Source organism: Plecotus auritus (assembly GCF_963455305.1).
Source record: "Plecotus auritus genome assembly, chromosome: 3".
Taxonomy (NCBI): domain Eukaryota; kingdom Metazoa; phylum Chordata; class Mammalia; order Chiroptera; family Vespertilionidae; genus Plecotus; species Plecotus auritus.
Window position 1 is genome coordinate 191709538 of NC_137772.1, and position 19664 is coordinate 191729201.

General features: G+C 37.5%; 1 protein-coding gene across 2 annotated transcripts in view; it reads left to right on the forward strand.

Annotated features, from left to right (window-relative positions):
* ITPR2 (inositol 1,4,5-trisphosphate receptor type 2) overlaps nt 1-19664 on the forward strand; it is a 456678-nt gene that overhangs the window by 241511 nt on the left and 195503 nt on the right. For both annotated transcript variants that reach the window (XM_080660463.1, XM_080660464.1), the window contains exons 36-37: nt 1410-1552; nt 5439-5547. In XM_080660463.1, the coding sequence (XP_080516589.1) occupies nt 1410-1552; nt 5439-5547 (252 nt within the window). The remainder of the gene's footprint in view (nt 1-1409; nt 1553-5438; nt 5548-19664) is intronic.

Consider the following 19664-nt stretch of genomic DNA (forward strand, 5'->3'; position numbering starts at 1 on the left):
GGGGGGGGGTTAGGACGTGGACCTCGATATAGAAGTTTTGAGGGAGACACAATTCAAACCATAACAGACATCTTCCTACCCATATAATTGTAGAGAATTTCATTGGAGCAAATGAGGGTATTGTGTTGAAGAAATGGTCAAGACGTGAACTGGAATAAATATTATGAGAGGTTACATGTAGATTAACTGGTGGAGGTTCAGAGTTTTAATAGATAAACATTATATGTGATTAAAAAGACAAGTTAGTTTCAGTATGATGAACTTGAAGGCTATTCAGATCATTACAATTTTTTGGGGAAAATGTCATTATACATGATTAAGCAGTTATTGGTTTGCAGGATAGGATTAACAGGAAGAGACTAGAGCAGTGGTTCTCAACCTTTCTAATGCCGTGACCCTTTAATACAGTTCCTCATGTTGTGGTGACCCCCAACCATAAAATTATTTTTATTGCTACTTTATAACTGTAATTTTGCTACTGTTATGAATCGTAATGTAAATATCTGTGTTTTCCGATGGTCTTAGGCTCAGGTTGAGAACTGCTAGCAGGGTCACCTAAGACCATCAGAAAACACAGATATTTACATTACGATTCATAACAGTAGCAAAATTGCAGTTATGAAGTAGCAACGAAAATAATTTTATGTTTGGGGTCACCACAACATGAGGAACTGTATTAAAGGGTCATGGTATTAGAAAGGTTGAGAACTACTGGACTAGAGGAAGGCAGATTAGTTAAGAATTACTTAAGATCCCAGCCAGATGGTGGTATGAACGCAAAGAAGAAAACGGGTGTTGCATATAACAATGATGGCCGGGTCAACAGATTGGAGGCTATTGGATGGAAATAGAGGGCATGAGAGACATTTAAGAGGTGCCGATGATTGGAGACTAGGCGATATTATTAAGACTTTATTTTAAGAGGGAAGGTATTATAGTTTATACATTTTTTTTTCAAACAATGTAACAGGAATTTTCACATTGGAAGAAATGGTTAGTTCTAGATGACCAATGACACATAGAAAACCGTTTTTTTTGTAGCTTTTGTACAGGCATGCTCCAATTCCAATTTGATGAATATCTTCATGTGTCTATTACAACCTTAGACACTTCAAGGCCTGTACCAATGGTTTCATTGACTTTTCATCTTGTGTGCATATCCTTAGAAATCATCTAAGCTACCCACCTCTCCCTTATCTTATAAATGACAACAGAGACCCAAGTAGCACTGATACAGAAAACCAGACTGTGCTGAAAGAACAGATATTGGGTACCGTGGGATAAGGTGGGGTATATCTGTGAAATTCCCACATCTCATTCCTGGTTAGTATTCCTCAGCTTGTCATGTCTTCAAAGGATGAAGTCTGACTTAGGTCTTCATACAGGTTCTCTTGTGCTTTCTTCCTTAGGATGTAGTGGCCTCCTTGGAGCAACAGTTCAGCCCAATGATGCAGGCTGAATTCTCAGTGTTGGTTGATGTGTTGTACAGTCCAGAGCTACTGTTCCCTGAGGGGAGTGATGCAAGGATCCGATGCGGTGCTTTCATGTCCAAGTAAGTGGGTGCGATCTGTGACTCTGTTAGTGTAACCAAACTGAGATGGCCTGTAACATTTCTGCTTTTTACTCTGCTGGCACATAAGGACAGTCCATAGAGTATGTCAAAGGTCTAAAATCCATGTTAAAATATACTTCCAAAATAATTTGACATCATTGAAATTTTATGCTGGTGAAAGTCATATTTTACTAAAATTTACTGCACGTGGAATGTGTCATGATTGGCACACAATATCACATCAAATAATATTTTGGTTCTGATTCCTTTCTATACCTACAGGGTGTGATCCTTAAAAGGATTCCTGTCTAAAGTCACCATTTTTACTCACACAGAAAGCAAATGGAGCTAACATGTATTGAGATCTCACTATGTGCATGATGGTCCCCTGTGAGTTACCTATTTTATCTGATCTGCATAAACACTCTGAGAGATTGAGAGGTCAGCCTCATATTAGAGATGAGGAAGCTGAGGGTTACGTATGCATCAGGTAAAGAGCTATTATGTCTCAGACTCAGGACTCTGCCATGTTGCCCTGGTGATCCTCCTCTGCAGATCTTTCATTTACTTATTTTTCACAGCATTTTTATGGCATTGTCAGATCTGTTATAGCTAATATATTTATCCTAGAATATTTTCATTTGAATGGTAAGTGAATATTTTCAAGGAAGATCTGCAGGTATTAAGCAGTTGTGAGAAAAAGTAGAATAAGCCTCAGAAAGAAATGTCTTAACGTGGAGGGCACTTCATTGAGTGATTTGCAAGTAAATCACATGTAGACTCAAGACGGCCAGGCAGAGATACGTGGCCTTCTTGGGAGAGTATCTGGATAGAGAGTTGGTTGAGGCTGCCAGCCCCCCTTGACCATCATCCATCGCAGCCAACTCCTGTGTGGTTGAGGATATGAGGATATTGCTGGGTATGAGGATATTACATCCCTGGGCCTTATTTTATAACTAGAAGTTTGTACCTCAATTCCTTTACCTTTTCACCTTTCCCCCTTCTGCCCTCCCATCTGGCAATCATCAGTTTATTCTTTGTATCTATAAGTCTGTTTTGTTTTGTTTGTTCATTTTTCTGTTTGTTTTTAGATTCCAATTATAAGTGAAAGCATATGGTATTTGTCTTTTTCTGTCTGACTCATTTCACTTAGCATAATATCCTCTAGGTCCATCCATGTTGTTGCAAATGGCAATATTTCATTCTTTTTTATGGCTGAGTAATATTCCAATATATATATATATATATATATATATATATATATATATATATATATATATATCCACACACACAATGGAATGTATCTACCACATCTTTATCCATCATTCATCTATCAGTGCACACCTAGGTTACTTGCGTATCGTGGCTATTGTATTTAATACTGCAATGAACATATAGGGGTGCATATATATTTTTTTCAAATTAATGTTTCCATTTTATTCTGATAAATTCCCAGAAGTGGAATTGTTGGGTCATAAGGTAGTTCTACTTTTAATTTTTTGAGAAATCTACTTACTGTTTTTCATATTGGCTGCACCAATTTTTAATTCCACCAACATTGTATGGGCGTTTCCTTTTCTCCACATCCTCAACACTTGTGAATGTCTTTTTGGAAATAGCTATTTTGACAGGTGTAATGTGGTATCTCATAGTGGTTTTGATTTGCATTTCCCTAATGATTACTGGTGTTGAATATCTTTTCGTGTGTCTTTTGGCCATCCATTTGTCTTATTTGGAGAAAGGTCGACTTCCCATATTTTAAACAGATTGTGTGTTTTTTTTATATTGTATGAATGCTATAAATTTTGGATATTAACCCCTTGTCAGATATATTGTTTGAAAATATCTTCTCCCATTCAGTAGGTTGCCCTTTCATTTTGTTGATGGTTTCCTTTCCTGTGAAGACTTGGCTACTTTATTTCCATATCGCCTCTTGAATACTTACCCCATCACATACCCCATTCATCTCTTGCTTTGTTCTCATTCTTCCATATCATCTTTCCCACTGCCATTGATGGATTTTTTTTTCACATGTAGGCAGGGTTATTCAGGTCCCTTAAAACAATGGTAACCTATTTTCTATAGAGTAAATTCCAGACTCTTTAGCATGATATTCCCAGTTTCTTCTTTCCAGACCACATCATTTACCCTCTCCTCTTCCATGACTCTAAGTGTCAGGTGCCACTGAGAGAACTATCATTTCCTGGACGTGAGGGTCAGCTTTCTGGCTCCACCCCTTGTTCCTACTGTTCCCTTTGCAGGGATGCCTTCTACCTCTCCACTGTTCCCTGCCAGGTGAAATCTTCATAGTTAAATGTCATCTTGTCACTGAAACCCTCTCTGTCAGTCCTAGGCAACTCCCCCAACAGAATGTGACAGCTTCTTTGTCTAGTTTATGGCATTGCCAATACAGCTGCTATAGCCCTTACGTCGTGTAAGAGGTAGCTGTGTGCAGCCTAGTTTTGTTGGGATTCTCTTCACAGTACCTCTGAGACTCAAGAGATCAGTGAACAGAGTCATGTCACCACAGAGTGGGGCTTCAGAGTCTTGGCTCTGAAGTCAGATGAACCTGGGACTATTTCCAGATGCCACCCCTTAATAATTATGTAACTAGAGGCAAGTTGCTTTATCTCTCTAGACCTCAGTTTTCTCATTAGTAAAATTAGACTGGCAATGTAACCTGTAGCATTGGCTTGTTATAAGGATGAGTTAAGAGAGTCCATGAGAAGTCCTTGTCCGTCACGCTGACACCTGATAAGCCACTTACTAGCCATTATCTAGTGAAATGTCACTTGTCTCACAGCACTCCTGTTATGTCACTGGAATCATCAGATCATTCCTTTATAGTCTACATCATTTTGTTTTTCCAGGAAGACATGTCTCACAGGGTCATCTTACAAATCAGCTTAATTAAGAACCATATATGCTAAGCTAGAAATTCTGATGATGAACATTTTTATTTGATTTTAAGTTCTTGGGGATGCTATGTAACTGTGATCCTCAAACTTCTCTTGACAGAACACCAGTGCAAAAGTTACCACTATAATATTAATCAGAATTTTTGTTCAAATTATGGTAAATGGATAGATGTCTTAATGTTACCCGTTTGTTGCTTTTGTTTTTGTTTTGCTTCTAATCACAAAAACTGCTTGCTTTACCAAGCTCTAGTGGTGAAAAATAACATATTATTATTAATGGAAACTAGAAAGCAGCCCATGCTAAGGTTGCAATGTTGTATACTGCTAGTACAATGTAATATAGTATATAGAAAAAAATGTAGTATAACATTACATAAAAATGTAATATACTGCAAATATTCACATTTCTCCCAGTAAAGTTGTTTCAGTTCATAAGATGGGATTAAAGATAATTAGTGTTTCATTGTTTTTCAAAGAGTATTGTGTCCCATTAACAATATGCTATCTGAATAAATTTAGGAGCACTGAGATATACTGCCTGTAACACAACGAAAGCTTTATAATGCAGAGTCTAGAGCTTAAGAGTAATTTTTTAAAAAATTTGAAAACAGCCGAAACCGGTTTGGCTCAGTGGATAGAGCATCGGCCTGCGGACTGAAAGGTCCTGGGTTCGATTCCGGTCAAGGGCATGTACCTTGGTTGCGGGCACATCCTCAGTGGGGGGTGTGCAGGAGGCAGCTGATCGATGTTTCTCTCTCATCGATGTTTCTGGCTCTCTGTCCCTCTCCCTTCCTCTCTGTGAAGTATCAATAAGATATATTTTAAAAAAAATTTGAAAACAGGCATCTATGTTGTTTATTTCATATTCTTAAATAATAGTGTGATTTATTTTCCTCTAGCATGTAATGATAATATACAGCTTGAAGAGAACTCGCTGTCCTATTTAAGGTTTAATGTTTTGTTTTAAGGTTGATTAATCATACGAAGAAACTAATGGAGAAAGAAGAAAAACTGTGCATTAAAATTCTTCAGACTTTACGAGAAATGCTAGAGAAGAAAGACATCTTCGTGGAAGAGGTATTTCTAAAAACTTTTTAGTATTTGAAAATAAAGTAGAATTTCTAGAATACTGTCACCAGTGAATTACAAAAGGTTATTATGTAATTACTTGCATTACATATTAATGGTCTGTGTACTTAGATGAATTAGATAATTTGAGTTTTTATGGTATTCATCTCTCCTGTCTGCTTTCACTTGAGAAATATTTAAGATTACAATGGCCCAGGTATTTGGCTTACTTGTTTTTATGATGTTTTATCTTGAATATGTATATATTTTTTCATATAGCTTCAGTGGACCAAACGATGTTTTTTAACAATGAGCAACTGAGGTGCATTATTAAGATTTTGTATAAAGTTCTGGTTCGCATTGAAATATTCTATGTATTTTGGCACATGTTGATTTTTATTGTAAATATATGTTCATGTCATTTTCTATAATATTTTACCAATTATTATGAAGTAATACTTTTAAAATATAAATGGGATAGTAAATTTCTATTTTAATTATATTAATTTAAGTATTACACAAATGATTTTCAGGAAATACCAACTTATCTATAATGATAAAAGTGTAATATGCTAATTAGACCGGATGTCCTTCCGGACGACCTTCCAGATGAAGTCGGGGCTGTGAGGGAAGCCCAGGTCTGGGGTGCCAGAGGGAAGCCAGTGCCAGCAGCCAGGGGAAAGAAGGCCTACTCTTGCATGAATTTCGTGCATCAGGCCTCTAGTACGTAATAATTGTCAGTCTGTTATTAAAAATGACAGCTCAGGTGCTCATTAAGAGATAGCTAGCAGCATGTTTAATATCCAAGGTTATATACTTACATATAAAATATAAATCTGGTGCACTTATTTTTTTAGATAGCAACTTTTTACTTTTATGTTTGGTTTCAAACAAAATTTTTATCTTACTCGTAATAACTTTTTGATTAGTTCCTGTAAATACTAATCATCTGATATGTTTAAAATTGGAAGAATTTTATTTTATTTATTTATGTATATGCTATCGAATTCCAAAAAGATTGTAGTTGTAGGTTTCTTTCTTTTTAAAGAAGTGTCTCATAGAAAAAAATCCAATGGGATCTTGAATATTAATAGAAGCTGCATAGCTTCAAAATACTCTAATTGAATCACATATTTGACTCAGTAATCAAAATGACTTGCTTTATAGTAGTTCTCTTCATCATTTAAACTGTATTTGGAAAGCAAATTATCAAAATAAAGACAGAGCAATTTTAGCAAATGTTTCTGTGACATAGGATTCAGGAAAAAATGTATAAGTTTGTGTATGTGATATGCTTTTAAAAAATGGCAGAGTTCCTTAGGGCTTTTTGTTGTGTGTGTTTTGTTTTGTTGTGTTGTTTTTTTTTTTTTGATTCCTTAAAATATTTCTGTAAATTGTTTATTTTTGATTGAAGTGCTAGATCCTAAAATAGAAAAATGGGGTCAATATAAATTTTTGACAGAAGCGTGAGGTTTATGATAACAGTTTAACTTGTGCTTAACAGGAGATAAATGACAAGCCTTCCAATTTTCTGTAACAGATTATTATCAAATTATTCTAAAGAAAAATAGAAAAGAAAACAAGTAAGACTTTACTTTGACTAGTCAAGAGTATTTTAGTATATTTCCTAAATCACCCTAAATACATTATGCTGGCATCTGTTTTTCTTTCCTGTTCCCACCGCTATCACTAGTTTAGGCTTTCATTATCTTTGTCTAGAAAACTCCAGTAGTCCATTCAGTTCCCTGAAGTCCACTCAGTGCCTCTTTGAAGGGAGGCAGAGCTGCTGTTCTCATAAGTCCAAGGGGTATCATTTGCATAAGATACAATGTGAATGTCACCACCAGGACATAGCCCTCAGAGAAAGTTAAGAGGAGAAAGGCTAGTTGGGGTTATTCACTCAGTCATCTAACACATATATTGTGAGCGACTATTAATTATTGGTTATTGTGCCTGGGCACTGGGGATAAAGCCATGCATGACACAGCAAGCTAAGGGCTACCATGTGGTGCAATTCACATGCCAGTGGACTTCTGTAATAGTCTGCTGAGATCATGTTAGCATTTCAGAAACCTTCAGGGACTCTGCACTGTCCTTGGTGTTCCAGGCCCTCCATTATGTCTGTCTCCTGTGCTCCCCTTCCCCCGACCACCCTTCCTCATCCATTAGTCACCAAGAATCTGGCTTTTCCTGCACTGAACCATGCTACATCTGGAATCATGGATTGCTAAAATCCAGACAAGCCTATATCCCCCTAGTGTTGTCTTTGTAGAGTAGCTAATGGGTAGTACTTATCAACTATTCCAGCCAGTGGTGATTACTTTCTCATTAGAAAGTCTCAAGAGACTTTGTGCCTCTCTTTAAAGACTCTTCAGGCTGTTTCTGGGTGTTTATTCCAAGCTCCTTGTTTTATAAATGATGTCATTCAGACTCAGAGAAGTTAAGTGGTTTGCCCAAGGTCACACAGTGAGTACCAGAACAGGGTTTAACCAAAACTCCTTCCTCTATGCCTAATCTTATTTATTAGAGCACAGCCAACTTTTACCAATGCATCACTCTTAAGAAAGATTAGCATATTTTGTCCAGCAGGTTTTTGGATCCAATTTTTAAGTCATAGGCAGAGAGAATACAAGACAAGGTATAACATTCCAAATGGATAAAGGTTTAAAAAAAATCTAAGAAAATATTAAAGAATGTGGAAATGCAGTCATTTAAGAAAAGAAGAACCTGAAAGGGACTTATAAGTATCATTTCTTAATTTCCATATCTAGTAAGGACAGAATAAGAAAAAAATATATAGGTGAAAGAATTCTAGAGTTTAGATAACTTTAATTCTAAGTGTTTTGGAAGGAGAAGCATTTCTACCCATGGAAGTAGAAGACTTTTCTTTCCCCAGAAAATTTTAAAGGAACATAAATTAGATCTAGAATGATTCTAACATCTACTGTGGGACGGAGTCAGGACTAGGTGACCTCCATGTGTTGTCAGTTGGCCCTTCTTAAATAGTTGGTGCTCAATTGTCTGTGACAGTGGAGGGGAGCTGTTAAATGACTCACCAGACTGGGTGACATGGCACTGGGTAACAGATTCAGAAACTGGTCAGGGCCATTATTTTACAACCCATGTGCTCTCAGAAAAAACCCTGATTATCAGTAGTGGATAATTGGCTGTGTTTTCATGATTGTATTAGTTTCCTATTTACCAAAAACTTGGTGGGTTAAAACCACACAAATTTATTATTTATTATTTCAGAGGTCAAAAACTTAAAATCAAGTTTTTGGCGCCGGTGTATTCATTATGGAGACTTTAGAAGAGAATTCATTTCTTTGCCTTTTCTAGCTTCTAGAAGCTGCCTGCATCCCTTGCTTTGTGAATCCACATTCCATCTGCAAAACTAACAGAATAGCATCTTCCTATCTCTCTCTCTCACTCTCTCACACACACTAATGTCACCTCCCCTTTTCATACTCTGATCCTTTTGCATCCCTCTTACAAGGACACTGTGGTTACATTGGACCCACCTAGATAATCAAAGATAATCTCCCCATTTCAAGATTCTTAACTTGATCACCTTCGAAGTCCCTTTTGCCATATAGGGTAACGTAGTACAGGTTCTGGTGGTTATGGCATAGATATTTTTGACAAGGCTATTACCCAATCTATAATTGGGATCCTTTTACTGACAGTGAGAAATGATATGTAGAATATAGAGAGTTTACCTGTAGCTCACTAAAATGACTATGTAGGGCAGTTTAAGTGCAAATGAACATTTTAAAATGCTTTAAATTTATAGTACTTAGCTGTTTTCAAAGTATTTTAAAATATTTTGCTACCTTTCAACACCAGTTTCAGGAAGTACGTAGAGTAGGAAGTGTTATCTCCACATTTGTAATGTGGGAAGATTCAGAGAAGTTATTTGCATTAAATCACATAGGTTATCTAACGCCTGGTTGTCTAATACCTAATCAACTAGATTTGTACTATTGGTGCATTGGAGCATTCCCAATAGATCTCTCAGAATTAAAGCAAATCAAAACACTCATACCAGGATTTTTCATATTAGCTATCTTAATATTACATTTAAGACCACCTATTTAAATTATAAATGTCATCTTAAAAGCAAATTTCTATTTTCATTTTTGTTTCTTTGGTCTCCAATACCAGAAGTAGGTGTGTGTGCGCGCGCGCGCGTGTGTGTGTGTGTGTGTGTAACTGCTAAATTTTTTAAATAGAGCAATGAAGCATAAAAATAGAGTAATGAAGCATAAAGTTGCTTCATGGCTGAACCAGATGCCCTTTAAAGCAATTTCCACCTGTAATAACCCAGTTTTCCGATTCTGTTGGCCAAGTCATCATTTAATTACCATTTTATCTGATAGTCAATTATTTTACAAACATTTATAATTTATAATACCTTTGATTACAGGTCCTGAATTAATTTTACCATATATTCTACCTTGTTTCATGTTTATAAGTTTGTGCCAAAGACTGAGAGAGAAGTGGGCAATATCTTTAAGATTCTCAACAGAGTAATAGAAGCAAAGGAAATGTAATTTTCTGTTATGTGTATCTGTATGTGAAGTCATCTAGTGACCATGTATGTACTCTATGTTACAGTATGCTATAATACTTTTTATTGAAGGACAAAACCTGAAAATTGTACATAGAAAGTCTTTAAGAGGGAAAGTTACCCAAGTTTTAGAAAAAATCCATGTATTATTTATTTAGTTGATTCTAATAGAAAACCAAAAAATTACAAAGAATGTAACTAATAACCCTGAGAGCTCAGTATGCTTGCGAGATTGGCATATTCAAAAGGCTTTTTTTTTTTTAGATAACAACAGCAGGTGTATTTATTTGTACTTAAAATATGTATATTGGCAAATCTGAGGAGGAAAGAGAAAAGAAGGACCCTTTTAAAATGGCTTTAGGGCAGTATGATTCTTAATGTTTCCAAACCTTAAAGCCATTTTATTCTACTCTTATTTCCAAGATCTCTCTACCACAAAAGAGGAAACACCCATTAGGATAAGTGTGCTTTTGAACAGAGTAGCTTAATGATAGCACCATACCTTTTTGTGGATTTAAAGATATTTTAGGTCCAGATCTGAATAAGGATTTCCCAGAGGTGATAATGGAGATAAAAGGAACTGTGTGGATTGAATAGAGGTGGGCTGATGGGGGGGAAGGGGGTTGGCTGGAAATAAGAAAAGCTGTGTTCAGAGGATTGGTGTGGTTTTAAGGATTTAGGAGGGGGTGTCAATTTTCTTCATTTTATACTCTTCACATTTCATTAAGATTTATAAAATATTATAAATTATTTCTCTCACAAAAAGAAAAACATCTATAAATCATAGTCAAGGTTTCTATAACCACTAATCCTAAATATATAAAATTTGTAGCTCTGTACTTTAGAATAGGAAGAGATAATGAACACTGTACATATTCAGGGATAGCCTGTAGAACTGGAAGTGTGAAGTACCTTTCCTTACATTGCAGTGAAAGAAGTTGAATGCCAATCATAATTTTTCCTGGGAATATATTCTTATTTACCCTTAAATTACACTGACACACATATAATATACAAAATAATAAAGATGTTTAGTCAAGTTCAATATTCTTAAAATTGTTAGGTTTAAACTGCCATATATTCTTGGAATACTATTGCAGAGAGATCTAGAAAAAAATTCTACAATAGCTATGGTGAAGTTTTAGCATTGGTTTTTTATAAAGTAACTAGTGGCCCAGTGCATGGATTCATGCACATTGAAAGGAAATTAATTAGAAGAAATATTTTAATATCGCTATTCACCCTTTCTCTGTAATAAAAGTGTCAAACAAATTCACAATAGACAATGACAGATGGAAACACACCTGTGCAATTGGTGCCAGCAAGAGCTTTATATATATATAGATAAACTTGCTTAATTAGACCTGCTTTCTGATTTAGCTAAACTTTTTCCAGCCCCGTGAAGCACCCCAACTTCTCTTTCAGGTAATTGTCAGCATCACAGCAGTAAATATCAATACGAAGCAGATTATTATTATAGATCACACAGGGAGAACAAAGGGTAAAATATTTAACTGCAGTAGTATTTGACTATATTCTGCGCAGTGAGAAAACCTGAAGTCATTTTCAAGTTCTACCATTTCTTACTTCTTTTCATTAGGGTCAAGTTTCTAAACTTTCTAAATCTCTGTTTTCTGGCCAATGAAAAGAAAATAGGATTCCACCGAGTCTCCTATCTCCCTACTCCAGGACTTCTGTGAGGATCAAATAACATGAGGCACATGAAAATGCTTCACAAACATTTGGTTGAACTATGAAATGTTTGCACCTGGCTATAAAGCACGTCATGTTCCTGGGCTGAAGAAACTCCAAGGAGGCTAGTCGCTAGGGAGAGGAAGCCGGGCATTGCTATGTGACGTCATTACCCGTCTCCCGCAGCTACCATTTCTGCGCTGGGCTATGGGCTGCATTTTGCACCATGGGGTCTCGGCAGCATCGGCTGCAATTTGGTGGGCTGTCGCTCTGGGATGGTGGTGGGGCCTGTGTCCCACTTGGGGGAAGCCAAGTGTTGCTTTGTCGGCACCAGGTCCGTGATGCCCTTTCTTTGTAAATGGCCAATGCGTGGTCATAGCAGCTCCTGCATTGGGTGTCTGCCCCCTGGTGGTCAGTGCACATCATAGCAACCATTCGGACAGTCAGAGGGACACTTAGCATATTAGCCTTTTATCTATAGATAGTAGCTAGCATTTATCAGGAACTTATTCTGTATCAGATACTGTTCCTGATCCTTTTATGTATTACATCTCCAACTGTATGTTACAGGAAATGTTATTATCTCCCTTTTACTGTGAGGAAACTGAGGTGTAGAGTTTAGGTCACACATCCAGTAGGTGGGAGAGAGCTTGTATTCCAACCCAAACATTTTGTCTCCTGAGCATGCTAGAGCCAACAGGTTATATGACTTATGTCACAGCTCTTCTATTTTCTCATATATTCAACTAAATAAAATGAAAAGTTCTTTCTATTTTATTCTTTGCAACATTTGCATGTGTACTGGAAAGCATAAACCATTGATTCAGTGAGCTACTTAGCAAAGGCTTACAGATTTTCGACCAAGCTGATTGGGAACACTGTGATGTAGTAGTTGCAGGGGATGTTTGAGATTTATTTTCACAGACCTGCAGATCAATATCAGAGCTCCCAAACCCCATCCTGCCCTCAGGGTCTGCGTTGTTAGTGTTGGGGATGTTATATATAAAAGTTCCAAACAGTACTTTCTAAGATGACCATTGTAGTCAGCCCCTGGTGGAAAGGTGGCATTCAACCCACAGCACAGCATCGGATCGAGGGCTGTGATATTTACAAATGCCCAGGTTGGGTAACTGGTGTTTATAAATCGAACAGTGACAGAAGACGGTGGCTTCTCGATGTAAAAGTTGGTATCTGGAGTGCTGAGGAATACAGATCTTTAAGAAATGATGCCTTGAGTTATTTTTCAGATATCTTCCATTTTTTTTTTTTTAACTCTTGAATTTACTGTTAGCTGAGTTAACAAGAACGTATTCTTTTCCTAAGCTGGAAGAATACACCATTGTAAGTAATCTTTTATTTCTGATTTTGAGGAACAGCAGAAAGAATAAATCAGAATTATACCAAGAAGCTTAACTCCTGCATCAAATATGCTCCCTGTCACTCCCAGCAGGAACTGCGTTGTTGTGAATCTGTAAATTGTATCAAGCTCCTCTTGCTGGAACAGTCTTTGCTGAATCACTCCCCTTCCATGCACACATTCATTTCTCTCTCTAGGATGCAAATAAACAAACTTAAGTAGAATTGCTACACATAGTGTGCTGAAGCTTAAGGATTTGATAACTGTTTCACAAAGGAAAAATTAATTTCAGTTTTAGCATCAGTTGCATTATGTAAAAATGCTTATTAAACATATTTTAGAAGTGAGTGCAATTTTTTTGTAATATTCTAATGCTTTACACTGGATACAGTAAGTGATGGCTACAGATATGCTGTATCATCTTAATCATTCCTATAATTGTGATTGTGTGTGTGCTGTTTTAACTAGATATCTCAATGGTTGGAAGTATGGAACTATGTCTGTCTCCTTACAATACGAGATCTATTTTAGAAACACAATTAAAATACTTTTCCACTTTAGAATTTTTATGTTATGTTTTCATCAGGGCAACAAGATTTTGACCGTTAAAGGTGGGTACAAAAGCAACAATGGATTTTAGAAATTCACTCTTCACTTGCAGGGCTGGCTTGGTCACTTAACCCTCATAACAACACATTCAGGGAACAGCAGCACAGAAATGTTACAGAACTTGCCCAAGGTCACACAGCAAAAAGTAAATTAAAAAAAAAAAATGATGGAGCCAGAATGAAAACTCAGGCTGTCTGGCTCCGACCCTATGTTTACAACCACTACGTGAGACTGTCTTTCATTGTATTCTCGTATCAGCCTGCAAAGCTGTAGGAATGTCACCCATGACTGTCAGAGGAAAACAGTTTTCTTGTTTAAAATAACATAAATCACCTGGAGATATTTCTTCTTGCGTTTAATGATTTTGAACATCTATCATTTACTGATTTCTTCAGGGTGGGCTTGGTTTCTGCCCATTTCATCTGGTGCTTGACAACTTCAAGCATTTTTGTACGGATCTTAGTTACAAGAAAACAGCACAAACCATTTTGAATATTTGCAGATTGCTCGATGCAATTGTTGGGTTTATCTTTCCTTGGTTGTTCTTAGCCTTTGGCTGAGCTTTTAATGAAAACTCAAATTGTAGACTGTACTCCTTGTAGAGTGATGGAATAGGGAAAACAAATGGAATGCGATAATGTACCCATGTGGCAGCTTGGGATAATGCATCGGTGATACAAAATGATCTAAATGAGGGCATGTGGACAATTAAAATCAGATCGAATGCTTATAACTAATATCACATGGATGAAATAATGTCAAAGATACCAACTCAAAGACATGCAGTTATATGATTTCCATCCCAGGTATGAGTTGGTTTAATTTTCTCTCAAATTGCCGAAGTATAGTTAGGGAAGTATTCCCAAGGGGTGAGTGGTAACCAGCAATGATCTCAGCCTTGGGCATAACTTTGAGAAGGATACTTTCATTAGGCTTCTCACCATCGACCCCCATTTATTCCTTCAACAAATAGGCTACACCATTATGTAGAGTTGGCTAAGGGTCCCCATCCCCAGGGCAGAGTTAGACAAGACCTCTGGCTGCTAGGCGACTGCCCACTCTCTAGGAAGACAGTGTTGGTATCAGTCCCACCATGCCGTTACCAGTCAGTGTACAACGTATTAACACTGAGTTCTTCCTCTACCCCCAGCCCCACTGTCATCTCCGTGACATTCTATGTCCTTGCCCTGACCCTGCCATTTCTCTCCACAGTCTCCCAGACTTTTCTCTCCTGCTTCATCCTCCTCAGCAAACTTACCTCCTCTGTGAGTTCCCTCCACCTTCTACGGGTACCTTTACATGAATACTCACTCCCCTGAGGCTACCCCGCTTTCTCAGCAGCTCTGTCTGTGGAGTCTCTTTTCTCTCAGCTACCATGTGAAGAGGCTGTGTGTCCTTGTTGCTTCTCATGGCCACTTCTGGAATGATTCCTCTGCTCTTTTTAAAAATCCTCAGCTCCTTGGAGGGTAATGAAGGCTCTCTGTCTATATCACCCTGGCATCTGCCAACATCCTCGTCACTCTCTCTTACCCACCCAAGACTTTGGAACCTGGTGCCCATTCAGTGTCTGGGCCCCCAGACTTGCCGTCCTCAGGTGTGATTTTCATCCACATGGGCTATGCATCCAACACTCTGGCCTTTCAGGCTCTTGACCTCTCTTTCTTCACTGACCTACTCTCCCCCACATCCATCACCTACTTTTTCAGTAACACCCAGGAAGTTTTCATCACCAGGGACTGCTTCTTCCTAATAGCTACTTCAGCATCCCACTGACTGACTTTTACTCTTTCCCACTCTGCTAGCTTGTTGAGCTACCCCAGTTAAGACTGTCCTTTGACCTGGTCAGGACCACTGATCTCTCTCATTTCCCAGCTGCTCAGCTTGCTCCCATCCTCTGCTTATTTAACTGGAGATTTCATAGTCACAAACCCAACTGTTGAGCAGCTGTTGAAGACAGGGCATAACAAACAATCCTAGCAAAACAGCATGGAAGAGGGGAAGGGTGGTTCCTTATGTGAGAATTAGAGTATTGTGGCCAAAAGATGGGGGAAAGGATGCCAGGCAGGCCAAAACAAACAATGACCACTCCAATTTCTTCTCTAATTTCTGCTTCTGGACACATTGACTTATTTAGATTATTTAAGTTATTTGGCTGATTTTCTTGCTCATGTTCCACTTAAGTCTGTATGCCACTTCTTTCCAAATGAAACCAGAAATCTTGGCTCACAGTTCCCTTTACAGAAAAGCTTCTTCTTCCCTGTGTACACAGGCATTCTGTGTTCTCCAGCATTGAAAGGACCGAGGGTATCTTTTCTCAAGGCTGAGAAAACATATGGATGAGAGTACGCTACTTCTCAGCCCGTAGCCTTTTGACAAGGCATCTGCTACAACATTTTTTATTCTTGGATCATGGAATGTTATGTGCCAATTGTTTTCATAAATATTAATCTTTGAAATCTTGACTAAGAAGTTGTTCTTTTTGGATTCTTTTCTTCTTTGTATGCACCATCTTTAAATAATTGTCTCACAACACAAGATTTTTCTTACAAAAAATTCCCACTTTAAAAGTGGGGACTAAAATTTCTAATTTAAAAACTCGTGGGTTGTTTTGTATTTGAATCCTCTCTCCCTTTCCTTTACTTAATTAAATTGATGGCCATTGGAATAATGGTTCTGCATTAATTTTGCAAAAAGAAGTCTTGAAAGTACCCCAGGAAGACATTTAACTTTCCCATGCACTTGATCGATTTAGTCCCACGGTGGATAACTAATTCCTTCTTGGTCTGAGAGTATAAACTTCAGAACTGAATCATGATTTTGAACTGGGCCCTATTCAGTATGTACACTGATGGCATTTGATGCGTGTTAATTTATAATCATACCTTTCTATGAGAGGATAATTGGAAAGTCTGCATTGGATGAGACAGTGAGCACGCACCTCTTCCACTGAAGAGTGTTATTTAATGACTGTTGATAAAGTTTTATAGGTCAGTGTGGCCTCTCCCATGCACTCAGTGGCACATATAAAGCATTGTAAGTGCTATAGGCATTGTTTGGGGTTAGCTTATGATTTAATTTACTGCTCCCTTTAGGGAGCAGTAATTGGGCACATTTTAAATTGTTTTAATTATTGCTCAATCAGTAAAATAATTTTTAACATTAACAATGAAATGTACTTTGCATAGACACTTGATCTTAAGGCCTGTTAGGAAAACATCATCTGTGTGTGAAGCCAGTGACGGCAAACACAGCAAGTGACTAATTTTGAAGGGAGATTATATAATCACCCTACCACAGATCTTCTCTTCCTTAGTAAAATAGCTGTTCACCATTAAATGCAATCTAATTTAAAAAGCAGATTGCAAGCTCTCATTATAAGATCTTGAAAGGTGTGCTCTATTCTCAGAATTTTGTAAGTAGCTTGGGTTTTCCTTTTCATTTCTTTGAGCTAGAGTACTCTATTATTAAAGGAGAGTTAATAAACTGGAAAATATGGTAACTCACTGATGAGTGATGAAATTATTATTTCTTCAGCTCTATCTAGAATCATGTAAAAATTATATTTAGAGTCGGAGAGATTCTTATGTTTTGCTGTCTGAAGGCTGTGTCATGGCTTGGGAATGTATCTCACAGTTGAGATCAAGCACTGCTTCCTCCGGGATCTGTTGGCAGGAGTTTGCTCAGCCCTGCATCTGCCTTTCTCTGAGAGTAAAATGAGATTCATATGTTTGCATACCATCTTATTCATTCCTGCCAGGGAAACTTTCTGGAAAGAGCATATTGAATATTTCAGCGGTGCCTCTATTTTAGGGAAGGAGGAGAATCTCACAAAAATCGGGAACTATTCCAGAATCTGGCCAGAAGCCGAGGAGTAAATGAAGGGCCCACTCCCAGGAGCCTCTGCCAGTGGCTAGTGACTCCATGTGGTTAGGAGGACGGACATGTTGAGCAGTGTTTTTCTGGTTCACGGATTGGGCACCCGAGGGAGATTATGGGGAGAAAGCTTGGCCTCACTTTTACGGTGCTAGTGGATAACCAACAATTATTTAGAAGCTGTCATATGTTGTAGCATATGCTGTGATAAGATACAAATGAATGAAATACCACCTATGTTCATTTTCTAGGTTTGCCATGACAAAATACCACAGGCTGGTGAACAACAGACACTTATTTTCCATAGTTCTGGAGACTGGGTATTCCAGATCCAGGTGCTGCAGGGTTGGTTCCTCTGAGGGCTGTAGGGGAAGGATCTGCTCCAGAATCTTCTCCTGGGCTTATAGGTGCCCATCTTCTCTCTGTCATCACATGGTCTTTCCTCTGTTCCTGTGTCTGTTTCCAAAGGTCCGCTTCTTATAAGGACACCAGTCATATTGGATGAGAGCCCACCCTAATGACCTTGTTTTCATTCAATCACCCATTTAAAGACAATCTCTAAATATGGTTCTATTATGAAGGAACAGGGGATTAGGACTTCAACATGGGAATTTCTGGGTGATGTGATTCAGCCTGTACTACCACCTCCCTCTTTAACCTATGCACAGGTAGGACAGGTTCAGGTGTTTTCTGTGTCAGCTTCTCCGGCGTTCATTTTGTTGAGGGCAGCCAACAGGCACTGAGCAGGTTGCTGGCATCTACAGATTTAGGAAGTTCCTTCTAAACAGTATTATTTAAATCAGTCTAAGCCAACAAATAAACACCAAAAAGGGGTTTTTTGCTTTCTTCTTTTTTTCATGTTGTAGATTAATGTTGAAAGAAAACAGTTGATTGGCACACAAACCCCAGTGACACTGACAAGCACCTGGAGAGAGATTTCAGCATAAACCTGAAACGTTATATAGATCTGACTGGTTCTGAAAGCCCAGAATGAGAATTTTGAAAATTGGATAGAATTTTAATGCTTGTGATATTCTTTGGCCTTGGACTGACTCTCCAAAGCATGGTGCAGTTTTTTTCTGGAGCACTTTTAACAATGTTTCAGCACAATCACGAAGAATTAGAAGTTTCAGGTGTGGTCTCTGGAGTTTCTGTATTTGCTAAAAATTAAATAAATGGAATATCATTTTAGCAATTTATCATCCTTGTCCTCTTGTAGCAAAATATGCACTTAAATCCTTCATTGAAAAAATGTACCTTTTTGGGAAGTGTTTTCATTACTATTTACAAGTATTTGTAAACCACACAATTTTATGTTTATTTTGGAAAGTGGCCAGTTATTTTTTTTTATTTCCACAAAGAAATGAAGTTAATTTTACAAAAACATGACACAAATAGGAGCATTACTTTTAGCCTATGATACAGCCTAGCCCCGGTGCCTTATTCCTTGCACCTGAATGTGGGAGCTAACATTGAAGTGGTATTTTCATTATTTTAAGAAAGAAACTGAGTCATGTCATAGTGTTACTTTTGTAAATATCCTGGTTTATAGGAGATTTTTCTGATAATTGTAGGCAGCATTATTTTCTTTTCTTAAGTGTAAAGTTTTTCTACTTCTTACATATTTTAAACCGGTTCTCTCATACCAACAAAAGTAGGAAAAGCAGTACCAGAAAAATAGACTGCAAGATGGAATTCACAGAGAAATTCCTTCTGTCTTCAACTCATGGCTATTTGCATAGTGAAGTTGAGATTATTGATCATTTTAATTTTGATTCTGGTATAATTTCTCCCATGAGATTATAAATGATTGGTAACTTCACTAAGTGCATAGGAAAAGGGAATTTTCCTGGATCATTCAGATATATATATATATATATATATATATATATATATATATGCAGTAAACATAAGACATTGAATGTGGTAGTGGAGACTCAAAGGTGTATGTGAGAAGATGCCACCTGTGAAAAAGAAAAAGGTACACTATTCTGGATGTGGAGAGTTATACAAGAATAACAATCA